The following is a 19179-nucleotide window of genomic DNA, read 5'->3' as shown; positions in this document are numbered from 1 at the left end:
TGTCAGTCTGTCAGTCTGTCAGTCTGTCTGTCAGTCTGTCTGTCAGTCTGTCTGTCAGTCTGTCTGTCAGTCTGTCTGTCAGTCTGTCTGTCAGTCTGTCTGTCAGTCTGTCTGTCAGTCTGTCTGTCAGTCTGTCTGTCAGTCTGTCTGTCAGTCTGTCTGTCAGTCCGTCACGCAAAGAACAGTTTTCCGGACTTTTTTTTCTAAACTCTTAATGCTAATGATTTCAATCTTGGTACATGGTTTCCTCATGATAAGTTACAGATCAAGTTCGAACTTCACGACGTTTCGATCATTTTTGACAAAGTTATGGCACTTTGAACTTTGGTAATTTCCCCAACAGTTTTCTGGACGACAGATTGCCGGTAGGGGACATGTATTGCAGCGCAATACTCAGAATGCTTGTTATTTGCTACATTCGTTTTTGACATGCAATGAATGCGTTATTGCAAGTAAAGTTTTCATACTATCTTCTCACTCTCTTCCTTTTCACAGAGCTATAATACACAGCATTTATAGGAAATGAACCAAGTACAGTGCAAAAAACACGTTTCAGTTACCAGTCTCACCAATCCAGAATAAGAGTTAATTCCTGGGATTAGTTCATTTTTATTCTAGTGAGATTACATGTTTGGGTTGGGCAAAATTTGTCCCACAGAGCGGCGGTTAACCCTTAAACATAACCTAACAAAATAAAACTACAGCAAACTCGATGGTGCACCATTACAAATCCTCACCTGAAGAAAAGTTGAGAGATGGCAAAACGTTCCACCAGCAATGACCCAATATCAAATTTTGAGTTAAAAAAAAATCTTCTGTTTTGACACCAGTGACCCCCAACTCGCCACCACTGGGGCATGAACCAGGGGTCAAATCAAAACAAGACCATTCGTCAAACAATGGCGTAGATGGACTTGTTTGATACTTTAGTTGAAGAGGATAGTCTGACCTGTGTGGGGATACCAGTTAGCAAATAATGTAAGTAGAATAGAATAAAATGATCGTTTTAAGGCATTTTCCCGGCTAGAGTGGGGGTTAGCCTTGCGGGCCCCATGACAATCATGGCTTCCTGTTTGAGGCAATGTTTTTATGGCCGGATGCCCGTCCTGACGCCAACCCTCAGTCACCTCTTACGATGCGCAGGGATATGGTGTACCTATTCTAAATCGGGGTACACACCAGGATCATTCATCCCAGCAAGCTGGTACTCAATTTGCCAACCTCGGAAGGATGACAGGCTGAGTCAACCCTCCTGGCGTTAATTCAGCGATCGACCGGGATTCAAACTCAGGATCCTGGGATCCCAAGCCTGCACCCTAACCGCTAAGCCAACACGAGGCTTTAGCAAATAATGTAAGTATTAAAAAAAAAATTCAATAAACTCCACATTCCTGTGCCATCTTCAGTCGAATGTCAGGCATTGATTGACAGCAGGTTCGTGAAGGACTTGGACAAAAAACATACCCAGTCTGAATGTTGCTATATCCAGTCAATGGCGAAACTGCAAATGGGGAATCCGCCAATGTCACGGATGATAACCCTCATGTCATTTCCTCATTCTGCTTTAAAGTCAATATCTCTACATTTTTATTCCAAACATCATCCTTCATCATGCCAATCACAAATTAACACTATTGTATTAATGTATCAAAATATAATGTTAAATCACGATTGTATCGAGATATCAATCAAGCGAAACGTTGTCATCTGCTCATTTCCGAATTCGGGAGCAAGTTCCGTGTAGATCACATTTCAAAATCATAATTTTATCGAGGAATTTATGAAATCTCCTAACTACCTTACAACACCTGCTGGGGACCCCAAAACGTTCCACAGAAGGTTATTATATTTCCTTTTAGTAAAATATGCAACTGTAATGGTTACTAAATGCTGTCCCCCTGTCATGTGACCAGATCCTCAGCTCTGATTGGTGGACGTTTGTGAGGGACATACATACATACATATATAATACGGACAAATGCTGTTCCAGATGGCATTGCCGTACGGGCTACACCATAAAAATCATTCCATATTGCATACGTCCCTGAATGTTGATTGCATATACAAAAGTTTCATTTAAAAATGCTATAGAATATGCCCATTATTGCATTTTTTGTACTGTATTTAACCTTTTGACTCCACCCAGGGCCCAAGAGAGCAGAGCGAAAATGATACTGCTCTCACACATTGTCATGTGGTGATCATAACTACCAAATTAGGTGCATTTCTGCACAACCGTTTAGGTGACAGCATGACAGACAGACAAAACAGACAGGAGCCAATCACAATATGCCCCCGTTTTTTCAAAAAACTGCGAGGATAACTAAACAAGCAAGTGGAAAACCTAAATCAACTGAACAAAAGAAAGTGAAAAGAAAAGAATATTAACAAACTTACCGACACGACACGATCATTTGATTCTATTTGACCGTTCTTGTGCGCAGGAGAGCCAGGTACAATGCTTTTGACAAACACACCTGGCAAGAGAAACACAGAGTCAAACGTCGCACTAGAAAATGTCCTCCACTGACTGAGTCATTCTGGCCAGCCAACCACAATATTCATTCAATTATTGCAATGAATCTGAGGCCTTCTACATCACCTGTTAATCATCACTTTCAGGCTAGGAGCAGTTGCATCTATGTAAGGGCGCTACTCGCAATGGATAGTCAAATTCAACACATGACATTGCTTTATCGTTGCAATGAGAATGAGGTATGAGGCACAAGCTTTCCCTTCCACATGTTTTGCATGGCAGATCTGGCTTAATGTCCTCAAATTACTCTTGCATTCTGGCTGTACCATTTTCCATCTGCTACTGACAAGTTTCGTGATGCTCATATTTATATATAAAAGGATTTTGTCACTCGAATTTTTTTTTTGCAATCATCTATCATGTTCCAACGGCAAATCTTTCTTCATGAGGCTTGATTAAAGAGCCCATATAAACCCAATGTGTTCAGGTATACAGTACTCGTAAAGCAAAACTCGCACCATGAAGCCATCTTGTGTTTCATGCTGGTCACATTTACCTGCATCAGAAGAACTGGACAGGTTGATACCAAATCCTAGCTCGTCTTTACTCAGTTCCACATCAAAGATCTCCATGTTATCATGTTCTCCTGAATATGTGGAAGCAGCCTGCCCCAGAACAAGATGCACAGCTCAGAACAATGCATGTCCTTGTATAACTAACTACCTTACCAAGCTCATATACACACAGGAACAAGAAACAAGCTGCTCCCAAGTCTTAAACCAACTCAATACATACCTTTCTCTTACTAAGCTGAAAAATGAAAACCCACATGACCTCAAATTCACCAGGAAATAAAAGAAAACCATAACTTATCTCCAACTGGACTCTGGAAAACCACCAACTTATCTCCAACGGGACTTCTGCTCCGGTTTTGCCGTAGTTAAGAATGTGTGTGTAAGAAAGTTAAGAATGTGTGGTAGTGTGTTTTTCCAAGCTCTCCACACTACCAAAGTTAAGAATTTTTACATTTGTATTTTTATCAAAACTATTTTTATTTTACAGTGCGAGTGCCTACTGTGTGTTTCCAGTTAGATATCGGTGTAAATCGTGCATAACTGTGTATAATCGTCTGTTTTTCTGAAATACCGACTTCTTTCCTGGAAGTCTTTGCAGTATCCATGTGTTTTTTTTTTTTTTTTACCTCTCCCACCCCCCACCCCCTTTTCCCACACCTCCTCCCCCCAAGCCCTCTACCTCCCTTAGATCTCCGGATGTCCCTGTTCTCTGCTGTTGTACTTGTGTGCTTCCCACTCTCTCCATCTTGCCTCCCGCTCCCTTTATTTCGTCTTATGTGTCCGTTTGTTTTCTTGTCATTAATGTTAGCTCTAACACGAGCCTCGATCTTGCATACAAAAAAAAAGTAGAAAAAAAAAGTCAAATTCTCCCATGCTGAAGGAGACTTGAAAAGTTCAAAAATCAACACCAAGCCTAAAGTTATTTCGGATGGAGGAAAGTCAAAACATCCTGTCCAAACTAAACCCAGAGAGGTTAAATAAAATTAATGATTTGTGTGTAAAATATCAATGACAAAAAAAATAACTGCAAAAAGGTCATCCATATAAGCAACTAGGATAAAATCACAAAATAATGAACCCAAAAGGAAGAGCGTACGGATAACACCTGCATTGGAGATGAAGAGGGTACGTCGGGCACGACAGCAATGCACTGAACATCAGTCACATGCGGCCTGGACACTTCGAGCCGAACACGGGTTCCACACTTTCTCAGAATTCCAATCACCTCTGAGCTGTTCAAACCCTGTATATCAGACTTGTCGATATTCAGGATGCGATCACCAATACGAAGCCGCCCATCCTTTAAGCAAACAAAAGACGCGGTTGCAAATCATGGCAGGTGGTTGAAGTCAACCCACTTTGTGAAATCCATTCTTCAAAGTTTCTACAACCTCAATCTAATTAAGAAAGTCCACACGACTACACAATGTGCTGCAAACCGAGTTGAAGGGACTATAATATAAACGAGTTTTACAATGTCACACCATTAATGATAATAGTGTGCTTGGATGCCGTCAGCACACCACTTGGCACAGAGCGAGTTGTAATTAGAAATGTTTCTTACACAGCTGAAAAATTAACAAAGGTGATAAACTAAGAACACAACAAATTAATTATTTTTAAAATGGTCATCACTTTTCTTTTTTTCTTTTCTTTTTACAGGTGAAAGTTTACTCCAAATACAACATCGACTGGTTTTTAAAACCATGGCAGTGACAGAGAAATGAAATCAACCAGAGGGCCTCACCGTGTCAGCAACACCACCGGGAAGGATCGTTTTCACCGTTATCCCAGATTCTTTGTTGCCTACGATACCGAAACCCAGGCTTCCTCCAGGATTAATCAACTCTATTACGTCCCGTTGCTCCTGCGCTTTCACACCTACCTTGAAAGAAAAAGGAAAGTAGATAAAAGTAACAGGGAAATTAAATTTGAGGGAAAATTTAAAGTGAAGTGCCTACATCTTCAAAATGACATTTCTGGCATGCATAGTCAATTGTTCCCAGCGGGCGTCTGCGTAGGCACGAAACCATCACCATAACGAGTCAAGTCCTATTACTTCAACACCACACAGCATGCATTCCATAAGAGGCTTTTGCCTAAAAAAAAAAACAAGAAAAAAAAAAACATCTCGGTCCCAGAGCTCTGTTGTATTTCTGACATTGTTCATTTTCACCAAATTTGCTCAACACAAATGCTTACCAGAGAAAATGTTTTAACCATAGCTTCTTCACTTTGCCCAGATGAGAATATGTTGCAATGTCATTGTTGCACCTCACCATCAAATGGCTCTTTGGCCACCAGGCCTTTTGTGAAATTACATCATTTTATTATCATCCATTCCAGGTACTGAACAGAGCGGTTTCCCAATGACGGCAATAAACTGCTCGTGCAACACAAACATCCTTCATAGACCGTGAGTGGTAAATTGCATTGGGATCACTTACTTCAGCAAAACAAACAATCCGGAAATAAATCATGGTAAAAATATTTTGCATTCAAAAAAAAAATGCTAATCTCTGCCACTTCATTCCATGGGCACCCGCCCCATATGTGTGCGAATAACTCGACACTCACATTTAACTGTACACGATTGAGGCTCATGGAAGAGTATGGTGTGAGAGTATAAAAGGGCAACGAACTGAGAGTGAGGATTAGAGTTTGACACAGAGTGGAAACGAGGGAAGAAAGACCGGGTAGAAATCGGGGATGACATCAGAATGTGGTGCATCGCATGCTTGAAGCCCTGCGGAGAAGAGTGGGGTCGGCAATGTGGTTCCACAAATGGCAGAAAAGAGGAACAAAATAGATGGTGTGCAGAAAGGCTGGATTTTGGGAGTTTGACTTGGAAGAGGTTACTGAATTAATGTGCACCCTGGAGTTGCTGGGAGGGTCAGAGGGCAGAGAGAGCAAAGGGAGCTCGACAGGCTGAGAGGCAGTAAAATAAATAAATTAATAGGCTACAAATCTTAGTGTGATGCGAGAGAAAGGCATGGTGCTTCATCCTCCATCATGCGAGATGTCCTCAATGTTGAGAGTTATGAATTCCAGATATAGGAGAGAGTGATGCGATAGCGGTGTACCATTCCCATTTGGAGATAGCAATACTCCATGGGGTTTCAGAAAAATGCCTTGTAGGTCGTGAGTAGTTCCTATTTTTCAGGGAATAACTTGGATGACAGAGGGATACCCAATCTGTGGATGACTATGAAGGCCAGCTTTGTGATGTGGTTAACCAAGGAGAGATCACGGCTGATGGAAAGGCCTACTCCCAATAGCGCACCATTGAAATGCATAGTTAGGTTCCTGGGAGGATCCTTTTGGAATGACAGGGTGAGACTGAAATTTGCCAGGATTCAAAGACATGCTCCATTTCTCAGACTAGCATACAATCAATTTCAGATTGGCAAATAGTGGTACAGATGCTATCTCAATGTTAGTGGGTTGAGAAACTGTATGCAGCAAAGCAGAATCAACTGCAGAAAAGGGAAAATGGTTTCCAGAGCATCGGAGAACTTGTTTTGTTAATGAAGATGACGAGGGACCAAGATACTGCCTTGGAGCACTGCAGTCCCCACTGGGAGAGGAGAGGGTTCCATTGATAGCATTGCGATGATGATGAGTCGACATCAGAAGCCATGTATAAAATGCCCTTGCATATGCCACAGGCAGCGAGCTTGGCAAGCAGGATGTGTCCAGAGAGATAGTGCGGCTTATGATGTGTCCAGAGAGATAGTGCTGACATCTTGTTTGGCATTTGGGGCACACCCATCCATTGCTGGGAGAGAAGCAGCAGAATATTAAATGTTGAATGATTGAGATGGATTCATGACAAATATAAATTAGGCTGTTTGAAGGGAGGAAATCATTTCTGTCAGCAGCAATGATGGATTCCATGACTTTGGTTATATTAATTGGAAGTAAACTTAATGGCCTGTCATTGAGGATCTGTTTTTGCACCCTTCTTGTGGATGGGAATGCTATTATCTGACTTCCAAGAATATGGAAGTTTGCCAAATGAATGACAGGCTTTCAAAGTTTCTACCACCTCAATCTAATTAAGAATGTCCTCACAACTACAGTGCATTCAAAAAGTATTCAGACCCCTTCACGTTTTTCACATTTTGTTATGTTGTAGCCTTATGCTGAAATCGTTTAAATTCATTTTTTCCCTATTCAATCTTCACTCAATACCCCATAATGACAAAGAGAAAACAGGATTTTAGAAAGTTTTGCAAATTTATAAAAATAGAAAACTGAAATATCATTCACATAAGTATGCAGACCTTTGCGATGACACTTGAAATTTAGCTCAGGTGCCTCACATTTCTCTTGATCATCTTTGAGATGTTTCTACTCCTTGATTGGAGTCCACCTGTGGTAAATTCAATTGATTGGACATAATTTGGACCGTGTCCGCCCTTGAGGCTTTACTTTTCTCTCAGCGGTCAGTCGATTGTGCTGCAATTACTTTCGTTCTCTGTATTTGTCCCAGTCTTTCACCCCATACTTCCTTGTTTAAAATCTGAACTAAACAAAAAAATTTTTTTCCCTTCTCTGTTCTGATTCGTTGTTCTTATTCGTTTATTCATTGTCCTTATTTGTTCGTTCGTTCTTCGATCACGGGTTTCACCCCCATTTCCATTTTCCCAGATAGTTTTCACTGCTCAATTTTAAAATGTTTAAACTTTCCCCTGAAGTACTGTATTCTGTCGTATATTATAACACCTTTTTCTTCTTCTTCTATGAAAGGATGCTTTTGACTTACTCACCAAATCTATTCATTCCAAAAAAAAATTCCATCTCTTACAGTTCCTCTTTTCTACATTCCCGAAACTCACCTGCACTCCACCCCTCCTTCAGCATCCTCAAACGTATTTTTGACTCGAAGGTCACAAGAAACTCATTTTGCAATAAATGTTCGTTTCCCATTAATCGTACACTTTCTAAAATCCAATATCACCCCTCCCCTCCAAATCTTCCCCATCACCCCTTCCCTCCAAAACTTCCCCATTACCCCTCCCCTCCAAAACGACCCCATCACCCCTCCCCTCCAAATCTACCCCCTTGCCCCTCCCCTCCAAATCTTCCCCATCACCCATCTCTTTCAAATCTTCCCCCTTGCCCCTCCCCTCCAAATCTTCACCATCACCCATCCCTTTCAAATCTTCCCCCTTGCCCCTCCCCTCAAAATCTTCCCTATCACCCCTTCCCTCCAAAACTTCCCCATCACCCCTTCCCTCCAAAACTTCCCCATCACCCCTCCCCTCCAAAACTTCCCTATCACCCCTCCCCTCCAAATCTACCCCCTTGCTCCTCCCCTCCAAATCATCCCCATCACCCATCTCTTTCAAATCTTCCCCCTTGCCCCTCCCATCCAAACCATCCCCATCACCCATCCCTTTCAAATCTCCCCCCTTGCCCCTTCCCTCCTAAACTCCCCCCACACCCCTCCCCTCTGAGACTCTCCCTCGCTCCTCCCCTCCTAGACTCCCCTCTCACCCCTCCTCCTCAAAGCGTCCTCCCCGCTTCTTCCCCCTTCCAACTTTCACCTTCATCTCCCCCAACCTTCTGCCTCGCTCTTCCCCCTCCTCAAATAACACCTCACTGTGCCTCACCCAATCACCATCAAACCTTTTGTCCACCCCATTCTTCCCTTTCTCCAAGCCATTCTGAAATCTCTGACACACCTTCAACAGCTCTCCCTACCACTTCCTCCTCTTCCACATCTTACCCTACCCCCCCCCCCCCCCCGCTGTTCTGCATCCGATGCTCCCCCTTCCTCTTCATTAATGGTATGGACCTCAAACATCCGGGGCCTTCGCTCAAACTTGACTGATCTCTCCATACAGGTTGCTTCTGACAAACCAGACGTGATCTGCTTAACAGAAACTTTCCTCCTTCATGATGTCTCTGATTCCTTGGTATCTCTCCCAGGTTACTCCCTCCTCCGGTATGATAGACCTGAGCCTCGTCCTGGAGGTGGGGTTTCTATCTTTATAAAAAAAACTCTTCCTCACTCGCCCTGCACTGCCCTCTCTCCACCTTACCCCCAGGAATACCTTTGGCCACAGCTTCCCCTTCGCTCCCACCTTTTGTTCATATTGTCGTGCAACTCCAACTAACATCAGAGTTGCGGATAGCCTAAACGGTCTAATGGAGGCAACTACCCAAACACGGATTCGGCTATGGCCGCGCGGGAGGAAGAAGGGGAATGGAGGCTGCGGCGAAAGCACTTAACTGCAGCACGCCGGCGTAGCTCCGGTCCTGTGTGAGGAAATTAACTCAAGCGGGCACAGGTTTGAATGGGAAAGCAAAATAATACAACGGTTTATTGAATAACAGGCAGGGACAGGAAAATACGCGCCAGTAATGAACTATTCTAAATCGGGATCCTGCACACCAGATATCAAAAACGAGACAAGGGGATATGAATACCAAAGAAACACGTCTTTTATGTCAAGTGTATACGTGGAGCTCGGCTTATCTGTCTCGTCGTTGGCTTCGGCTACTATCCACCATGGCCCCGATGCACCCACGAGGCCTTGCTCTAAGCCCTGATCCGCTCGCCGCCCACGAGGTCGGTGCACCAAGCTCCAAGGCACCCAACGCAGGCCAGCGGCTTCACCCAAGATCGATCCCCACACGAAGCACGAAAAGACAGGAACGGAGAGAACGCAGGTGTGACTGCACGTCTCGTCCTTCCAACTCGCTTCTCAATTGCTCACTGCCAAACTGCGCACTGCAAAATGCCAACGCAACTCGGGCTCTCTCTCTGCACTCAACTCTTCACTCAATCCACCTCTCCGGACTGCCGTCTCATCTCAACTCGAACTCCTTTGAACCAACTCTTCTGCACTGCTCACTCAACTCGTACTGAACTCGACTCACTTGCACCAGGACTCCAACTCGGGTCGGGGCTCTGATCTCATCTGAACTCCCATCTCATCTCAACTGCCGAAAATGGCGTCCTGCCCTCAGTAATATCCCTGGGCGATGCCGTCAGCATTGGCGCACCCCTCAGCCAATCAGAGCCTTCGCCGGGTCGTCCAGGGGCACGCCCACTGCGCCACTCACTCCCGTCCCCTATTCCTTGGGTTATAGCACGTGCTAGGCGAGGTGGGTAGGCCTCCCGAAGGTGCAAATGGTGGTGGCCAATTGTGGCGGTGTTCCAGCCTGATTTCTTCCTAAGTCATGTCAGGGGGGAAAGACGTCATTTAGTGTTGTACTAAAGGTCCTAACTAATGTTTATGTGGTCTGCAGTGCCATAATGGACAAAGGTTTGACGACTAGGTGAGACATACAAGGGCTCTACCGATTATTCCCGACACTAACTAACACACGAATCTCCTGGTAGATTCACAATTATACACCTTAACCGACAAAACGCCTAAACATGGCCTTATTACAGGAAGTGTTCCTTATCGCGACATCTCGAAGCATGTTACCTACTCAGATCTACTCTGCTCTACATTTTGCTCTACCAAATTCGTAACAATATGTGTGTTGTACCGTCCACCAAACAGTGATGACTCCATCTACATGTCGCTGTCTGAAAATATGGACCAACTTCTATCTACCCATCCCAACTCTCTTTTCCTCATATGTGGTGATTTCAATTGTCACCATGCCAGTTGGCTGGGTGTAGGTACCTCTCTCACCAGCCATGGGTCCTCAGCAAAGTACTTCTGCGACTCACTGGGACTGACACAATCTGTCAATTTCCCGACCCGGATCTCAGTCAACGGAGCATCTTCTCTTCTGGAATTGGTTATGACTAACTTCCCTGAAAATGTCTGCTGCTCTTCTTCTTCTGCCCCAATCGGCTCATTTGATCATGTGCTTGTTAAAGTGGACATCTCTCTGACCATTCTCAGAGAGCCTCCTCAGCGTCGACGAGTCTGGCATTTCAATCAGGCCAACTGGCACGGTCTTCAAGCAGCCATCAATCATCTGGACTGGTCTCCCATCTCTACCGCCTCTGGCATCAAATCATCCTGGGAATTCTTCCAAAGTAAATTGCTCTCTCTCTCATGCACAGATTTATCCCATCTCGTCTTCAGTTGTCATACCCTTCCTCCCATCCATGGTACACGGAATCTTGTGGTGAGGCTGTTGCCCAGAAACAACTTGCCTTCGTCTCCTGGAAAGCAAATCCAACGGAAGGAAATCGCATTTCCTTTCACAAATCCCGAAAAAAAGTGTGTGTCCATCCTCAGGAGAGCCAGGAAACAATATCTCTCCGTTCTCAAGACCGAACTCTCTTATCTGTCTCCCTCTTCCAAATCCTGGTGGCATCTAGTCAAATGTGTTTCTGGTGTTTGTTCCGCCTCCATCCCCTTCGTCACCTCAAACGGCTACACGGCTGACTCCGCACGTGAAAAACCTGAATGCCTCAACTCTGTGTTTGCCTCTAAATCCTCAACTCTGTGTCCCAAATCCATCCCTCTCTGTACCCACCGTACCAAGTCATACCCACCTGCTCCTCGACTCTGTGTCCTTTCCTTCTGACAAGGTGGAAACGTTTCTGTCAACCCTCGACTCTGATTCTGCAACTGGACCTGACGGCATCAGCCCACGGGTCCTAAAATCCTGTTCTTCCGCTCTTTCACTCCCTCTCTCTGTTCTCTTCACCCTCTCTTTTGCACAAGGTCATCTGCCATCTGCTTGGAAATCAGCCAACATCACCACTTTGCTCAAAAAAAGGTGCAAAAACAGATCCTAGCAACTACAGACCAATCACCCTTCTCCCAATTATCAGCAAAGTCATGGAATCCATCATTGCTTCGGATATGAAATCTTTCTTCTTCTCCAAGGGCTTGATCTCTGATCATCAATTTGGTTTCAGACATGGTCACTCTACTCTGGACATGCTGCTTCTGCTGTCTCAACAATGGATGGAGGTACTCAATGCCAAACAGGAAATTAGAGCTGTCTCCCTTGACATATCACGTGCCTTCGATACGGTCTGGCACCCCGCTCTGCTCACCAAACTCTCCTCCTTTGGTATCCATGGAAATCTCCACGCATGGCTGGCGGATTTCCTCTCTAGTCGTAGTCAACGTGTGGCCCTGAATGGGTTTCTCTTATCTCCTCTTCCTGTTCAGGCTGGAGTTCCCCAAGGCAGTGTTCTGGGCCCTGTGGTTTTTCTGGTCTTCATCAATGATCTCTCTGACTCTCTTGAAAATCCTCTCTATCTCTTTGCTGATGACTCTACTGTCTGTCGCTCCATTCCTCATCCCTCAGATCGGCAGTCTGCAGCCTCCTCACTCTCTGCAGACCTGGACAAAATCACAAATCACAGACTGGGCAAACAAGTGGAACATGTCTTTCAGTCCTGACAAATCTCAAACTCTTACGATGTCTCTCCGAAAAGACTGACTGGACAACCCTCTCATCCACTTTCTGAATAATCCTCTCCAAGAAGTTCTGTCACTCAAGCTTTTGGGTCTCACTATCTGCCATGATCTTTCCTGGGAAAACCACATTTCAAATCTGGCCTCCAAAGCCAGTCGCCGACTGGGCATCCTCCGTCGTGCGAAGTCCTTCCTTGGCACACCTGAGCTCCTCACCACATACAAGGCTTTCATCCGCAGCTCAATGGAATACTGCTCTCCCCTCTGGGCTGGTGCTCCTGCTTCACACCTAGCTCGTCTTCACGCTATTGAAACCAAAGCGTTCAGAATCATTGGAATCTCCAGCGATGAAGCTAACTCCAAGGGCCTTTCACTCACTCACCGCAGGCAGGTTGGTGGTCTTTCCGTCTTCTACCGACTCCTCTCCGGCCTTGCCCCCCAGCTCTCTCTGGGCTCTGTCCCCCAAATATTCCTACAGGTCGCACAAGATCTGCCTGCAACCCTCTTATGGTTAACCTGCCAAAATCAAGACTCTCTGCTCACTTCACACCTTCATTCCTCTTTTCTCCCGCCTCTGGAACAAACTCCCTCACTCTGTTGAATCCCACTCCCCCCTCCAGGTCTTTAAAACAGCTGTTCACCACCATCTCCTATCTTCCCCCATCCAAAAGTTGATCTTTTCTACCCCCCGCGAATTTCACCCCAAATCCACTTTTTTGAAATACCAACTTCTGTCCTGGAAGTCCTTTGTGTCCTTGTGTTTTATACTTCTCCCATCCCTCCCCCCCCCCCCCATTCGCACGCCTCCTCCTCCCCAAGCCCTCTCCCTCCCACACATCTCCCGATGTCCCTGCTCTCAAATGTTGTGTTTGTGTGCTTCCCCTTCTCTCCCCATCTTGTCTACCGATGCCAGGATACCAAAGGATTAGTCCTCTTTTTATATATTCTGTTTGTCTGTTTGATTTGTTTGTGAAATAAATGTTAGCTCTTTCACGAGCCTCGATTCTGTATACAAAAATAAAATTAAAAAAAATACGGACCTGCTCCCAAATCAGGACATGAACAGATGATGACAGTAGGCTGGTTTGAAAATATCTCAATACAATCGTGATTTAACATTATATTTTGTTATAGTATAAATGTATGATTGGGAATGATGTTGTATGGAATGAAAATAGAGGTATTGAGTTTAAATGTATGAGAAAATGACATGAGGGTTTCTACTTTCTAACCGTGACATTCTTGGATTCGTCATATGCAGATTCGCCATTGACTGGGGATAGAACCATTCATATGGGGTACAAACGGACCCCAAACAGTTCAATCTTGGTTTCATCAGACCACAGAATCTTGTTTCTCACAGAGTCCTTTCGGTGCTTTTTTGCAAACTCCAAGCAGGCTTTCATGTGTCTTTCACTGAGGAGAGGCTTCCGTCTGGCCACTCTGCCATAAAGCCCAGATCGGTGGAGTGTTGCAGTGATGGTTGTCCTTCTGGAAGTTTCTCCCATCTCCACACTGGATCTCTGGAGCTCAGCCAGAGTGACAATCGGGTTCTTGGTCACATCTTTTACCAAGGCCCTTCTCCACAGATTGCTCAGTTTGGCCGGGTGGCCAGCTATAGGAAGAGTCCTGGTGATTCCAAACTACTTCCATTTAAGAATTATGGAGGCCACTGTGCTCTTGGGAACCTTCAATGCAGCAGAAATATTTTTGAAGGCTTCCCCAGATCTGTACCTCGACACAATCCTGTCTCTGAGCTCTGCAGGCAGTTCCTTCGACCTCATGGCTTGGTTTTTCCTCTGATATGCATTGTCAGCTGTGAGACCTTATATAGACAGGTGTGTGCCTTTCCAAATCATGTCCAATCAATTGAATTTACCACAGGTGGACTCCAATCAAGGTGTAGAAACATCTCAAAGATTATCAAGAGAAATGGGAGGCATCTGAGCTAAATTTCAAGTGTCATAGCAAAGGGTATGAATACTTATGTCAATGTGATATTTCAGTTTTTTATATTTAATAAATTTGCAAAACTTTCTAAAATCCTGTTTTCTCTTGGTCATTATGGGTTATTGAGTGTAGATTGATGAGGGAACAAATGAATTTAAACGATTTCAGCATAAGGCTCCAACCTAAAGTGAGAAAAAGTGAAGGGGTCTGAATACTTTCTGAATGCACTGTATATATATTGTTGCGGATCTCAACGTCAACCTTTCCCCTTACCAAGGGGGATTAGTCCCCTTGTCTTTTACTAGCCGACGCGATCCAGGGCTATGACGTTCCTTCCGGACGACATTGAATAGGGTGGTAGGCCGAATTCCTATTGCCTAAGTACCAACGCCGGCCAGGAAGCAAGGAAATAAACCCCGCCCGAATCACGGTCATAAGTGGAAACGCCGAGTAATAGCAAACCGTGATCCGAGCCGTTAACAAGAACTAAACCCGATCTGAGCGGTTCCGAATCGTGCCACGCCTACCCAATGGGGGAAATGACTGATACGGTCGAATTAGGAAAGAAACAAGGAAGAACAGATTTATTTACAATTTGTACAGGAAGGAGAAGAAGAACACACAGTGAAGCTTACACAGTCTTAAATTATCCCAGGACACGGGCCCGTTTCACACTCAGACATACTCACACGGGGACGTAGATGGTCAGAGCGATGGTCCAGGGATGATGGCATCCAGGCAGTTCGCTCCGGACCCCGACTCGTACCGCGAAGAGATGGTCAGGGCGGCAGAAGCTCCCCGCGGGTCATTGACGCGGAGCGGACAATTACGAAGTTAATGCGGGGCGAAAGGTAGCCTGGCTGGCGGTTACTTCGCGGCTCAGCCGCGTACTTAATAAATGAACCGGGCTTTATATGCGCTCCTAATACAGTTAGCTGCAAAGCGCTTCTCCCGCCAGAGTCCTCTCACAGAGCGCGATCCCTTCCAGTTCGTTCACAAAGCCCTCTCCCGCGAGTCCTTTATCATGCGCAAGCTCCCTCTAACCCTTCTGCACGATGCACTTTCCTCACCAGTCCTCTTTACAATGCGCTTTCCTCACGAGTCCTTTATCACGAGAGTCCTTCCAAAGCCAACCTTCCAATGAGTCCTCTTTCCAACAAGTCCTTTTGAGGGCTTTGTGCATGCACTTATATATCCTTTGCAGCGAACCTTCCAGCACTTGCTGGATGCGCCCTTACCACACCCTCTTAAGCCATGCCCACCGAGCCCTGGTTGGTTGTTGGCTCTTACAGTCTCCGCCTTTGACATGCTGCTTGATGCGGCCACACCTCTTCCTCACGCTCCTCCCCCTTTCCAGGCCTACCTCCTGGCCATCCAAATAGTTTTAGCGAGCCACTGGCAGCTAACGCTGCCGGCCCAACGCGTAACAAACGAGGTGGATTAGCCGAATGAGGCGCGGGGTGGATGCTGCTCAACGAGGTCGATTTGGAAGGTGGCCGCAAAATGAACGGGACCTAAGCTTATTTATTTTACACAATGCAGGTATCACTAATGGAAATGGCATTATCCTCACACATACTATGACATAACTAATGTTCTAAGGTGGCCTCCGTCTTTCTTGTGGACTAAAAATGGGGGCAAACCTTTAACCTTTAATTATGTTATATTTACACTCAGAACCGCAACACTGCACCCCTCCTTCGCCAGGCTCGTACCCGAGCCGAACCCACACAAGTGAGTACGACCGGTTCTGATGCAAGGGTCAGGACTACTCTTTAACTTAGTCTGACACTTAGGTGTGGTTACCCTCTACATTTAACCTAACACCCTGTTTGTGACAGGTTTAAACACTAGATATGTCCCTCCTACTGCGTTGTGTACTAACTATCAGACTCACGCCCACAATTAACCGAATTACGGAAAGAATTCGCAAACTAAACATAAAGCCGGTGGGGAGCATGTTATTTACAAGACTAACCCTAATTATTTACAATTCTACAACCCAGGACCTGTTCTTTTGTGGGAGAGAATTTTGGAAAGGAGAAACACAGAATGCACTGCACCAATACACCATACACCCATATGCACCAAAAATGCACAATCATGCACAATCATCAATAAATGCACATTCATATGTCAAAAATAAATGATGTGTTGTGCTTGGCTGCGGCGTCTTCTTGCTTCGTCTTCAGTGTGCCATCGTCAAAACTTGGTCTTCTTTCCTGACAAACCAAAGGAATTAATAAAAAGGCACAAACCGTGTCCGTTTTTATTTCGGCCAGCAGGGCCAACTTAGGTGGTCCGACTGCATGGCATTGATGCCACTTGAAACAGTGGTCCGCAGGGCAAGGTAATGCTTGCAGCAATTGTCTGCCCCAGCAAAGGTGCCAGGCCACAGAACGTGTGGTCCATAGGTGTACCGGTGCAGACAACGGTGCAGCCGCACAGCTCAAGGTACCTGCACACTCCCCTCAACAAAAGATAATGGGTCCATGGGTGGGGAGGAAAGACAAAGCGGAGAGAGTCAGCGGGGGAAAGGGCGCAAGGGTACACACAATCACAAGGTAATGCAACATGAGGGGCGCGGGAGAGCGAGCGGAGAAAGCTCGTCCCTAGCCGTACATTACCCCCCATGTCAGCCTACACTACGCTTGCCCTTCCCCGTATTTACACTTTACAAATTCCGTCTCTACCGTCTTGTCTCCCATATCCTCTAATTCCAAGTTTGTCGTCCAATCCCTCCCAAGAAGGAAGGGATGGAATTACACACTGTCTCACCCACGTCATGATGCGTCTTTCATTCCAAATAGTTCACAAAACTTGGTGTGGAGTCCTGTCACCTTGGTGAGTGGATGTGGATGGTGCGAAGAGATTCTGATCATAGCTATCCTTCTAATGACTAACTCTTTAAACTACCCGGGGTCTTGCCCTGCCAATTCAATTGGCCTCTTTACACTATGTGGTTCTAAAAACCAATTCCCATTGACCATCCCTGTGGTGCCTCCCAAATTTGGTCTCACTCCCCCATTTTTTTCCAATACTGTGCCTTCGCACAATTCCGGGGCTGGGTCGTGTGGCTCTACCAGCAGGTCTACCTCCCTGCGCAACTCCGCCACTTAAGTCGCCACCCGAGCTTACCATGCTCCTTCAACTACCCTAACTCGGGGAAGGCCCCTCCTGGCTCTCTCACCCTGCTGATGCCCTCTCTGGCATTGGGCTACCCAGGTCCTCTCAAGATCCTCGGGCCCCACTGAACTCTACACTGAACACTACCTGGCTCCCAGAGCCCACCTGCGGCCTCACCTGGCCGACAGACTACCAGTGGCGGAGTGCCCATTTAACCATACTCGCCAATTAAGCCCACACGCCCAGCTATTCCACTCACTTATGCACCCCTCAAAGCAACAACTTGCTACTCCCTGCACCACAGATGTCAATATCCAAAAATTTACCTACTCCCTCTACCTAACTTTAAACTACCCTCCCCGGGTATTCGTGAAGGGGTCCATCTTCCCCCATCCACTCCTTCGCAACATGCACTCCACACCACTCATACCACACCATTTACTCCCACACACCAAGTATCCTCACCATTTATCCACTTGCACCCCATGCATGTCACTCACTCAACACCATTACACACACCCTCAATACACCACTTATACACTTTATCCGGTCATCCCCGACCAATGCCTCATTTCACCAAGTTCATCCACAACCAATTTCACTCAATTCCTCATTTGCGCCTAAACCTCATCCTCATACTCATACTCACACACACACACACAGCATCATCTAATTAACTATTTCCCCTAATACTCGTGCTTCCCGTCTTCCCTTACACTAAGCACTTCCCTCGTCATTAACATCCATCTAATCTCTCTACGTCCCCTCTGCTGGTACAAATGTCACTACTTAATTCTCATGTCTCCTATGCTGTCATCCTTCTAAATCCCTAACAATATCCTAGCCCGCCCTCGGCTAGTTTTCACTGCCATCCCCATAAACTAAAGCTCATGTGCCCCAACATGCATGAGGAATGGTAGATCTGCCATCCCTCTACACTGGCTACCATTCGCCATCACTACTGCCATTACTAATCATCCGCTACACTGGAGCCTCTTCGTGCGGGAATACATTTTCACAGCTCGGCTACGAAAAGCCGAGCAATGCATGCGGGTGGTTTGTCTCCTGTAGGTTGGGTCCGTCCGGCATTTTCGATTCTGGGGAGGAGGCATACTCGGGCCAAGGTTCCAGGTGCCATCCCGGCGCAGAGCCTTCCGGTCTCTGGCCCGTTGACCCAACCTCGGAGCACCGCGCCCGCCAGGGAGCGAAGGTCCGACCTCTCCTACCCCCCCTCAAATCGTGCCGTTTTCCTCCTGCGCCATGGCACGGCACCGACCATACAGGGCGGGGCCCGGCCCGAATTGTGCACTCTGCCGCGGCAATGATTCCCGCCAGCCCCACAGCACACAAAGAACACCACGCCCCGAGAGCTCGCGTCGGCTATCCGTTGCACTAAACGCTGCCCCGGTCTGCGTCGATGCTCGAGTCACATCCTCACACCACGCGACCCTTCCCATACTCACACATCCCATACACTCCCTTAATTCTGTTATTGCACTTTCTCGTGCACACCACCCAGGCGCACTCTCGCTGCTCGCACACTCTGTTACACACTTCTCTTCCATGCACTCCTCCTCTCGTGCACTCTCTCTTGTTACATCCTCTGTAACACCCATGGGTGTGCACTCCTGCACACACCCACGGGTGTGCAATCTCCTGCTGCACACCCAATTACGCGCTCTGGTGTGCACTCCCA

At 46.2% G+C, this 19179-nt stretch overlaps 1 protein-coding gene across 1 annotated transcript in view; it reads right to left on the bottom strand.

Moving 5' to 3' along the window:
• Positions 1–19179, bottom strand: part of PATJ (PATJ crumbs cell polarity complex component) — a 327659-nt gene that overhangs the window by 219115 nt on the left and 89365 nt on the right. The window contains 4 exon segments of the mRNA XM_078771907.1: positions 2398–2477; positions 3033–3141; positions 4157–4351; positions 4799–4936. Of these exon segments, the coding sequence (XP_078628033.1) occupies positions 2398–2477; positions 3033–3141; positions 4157–4351; positions 4799–4936 (522 nt within the window).

This window comes from Myxine glutinosa, chromosome 1 (genome assembly GCF_964187855.1).
Source record: "Myxine glutinosa chromosome 1, kmMyxGlut1.1, whole genome shotgun sequence".
Classification (NCBI taxonomy): domain Eukaryota; kingdom Metazoa; phylum Chordata; class Myxini; order Myxiniformes; family Myxinidae; genus Myxine; species Myxine glutinosa.
The sequence above is the reverse complement of the archived record's forward strand: the minus strand, read 5'-3'. Positions and strand labels throughout refer to the sequence as shown.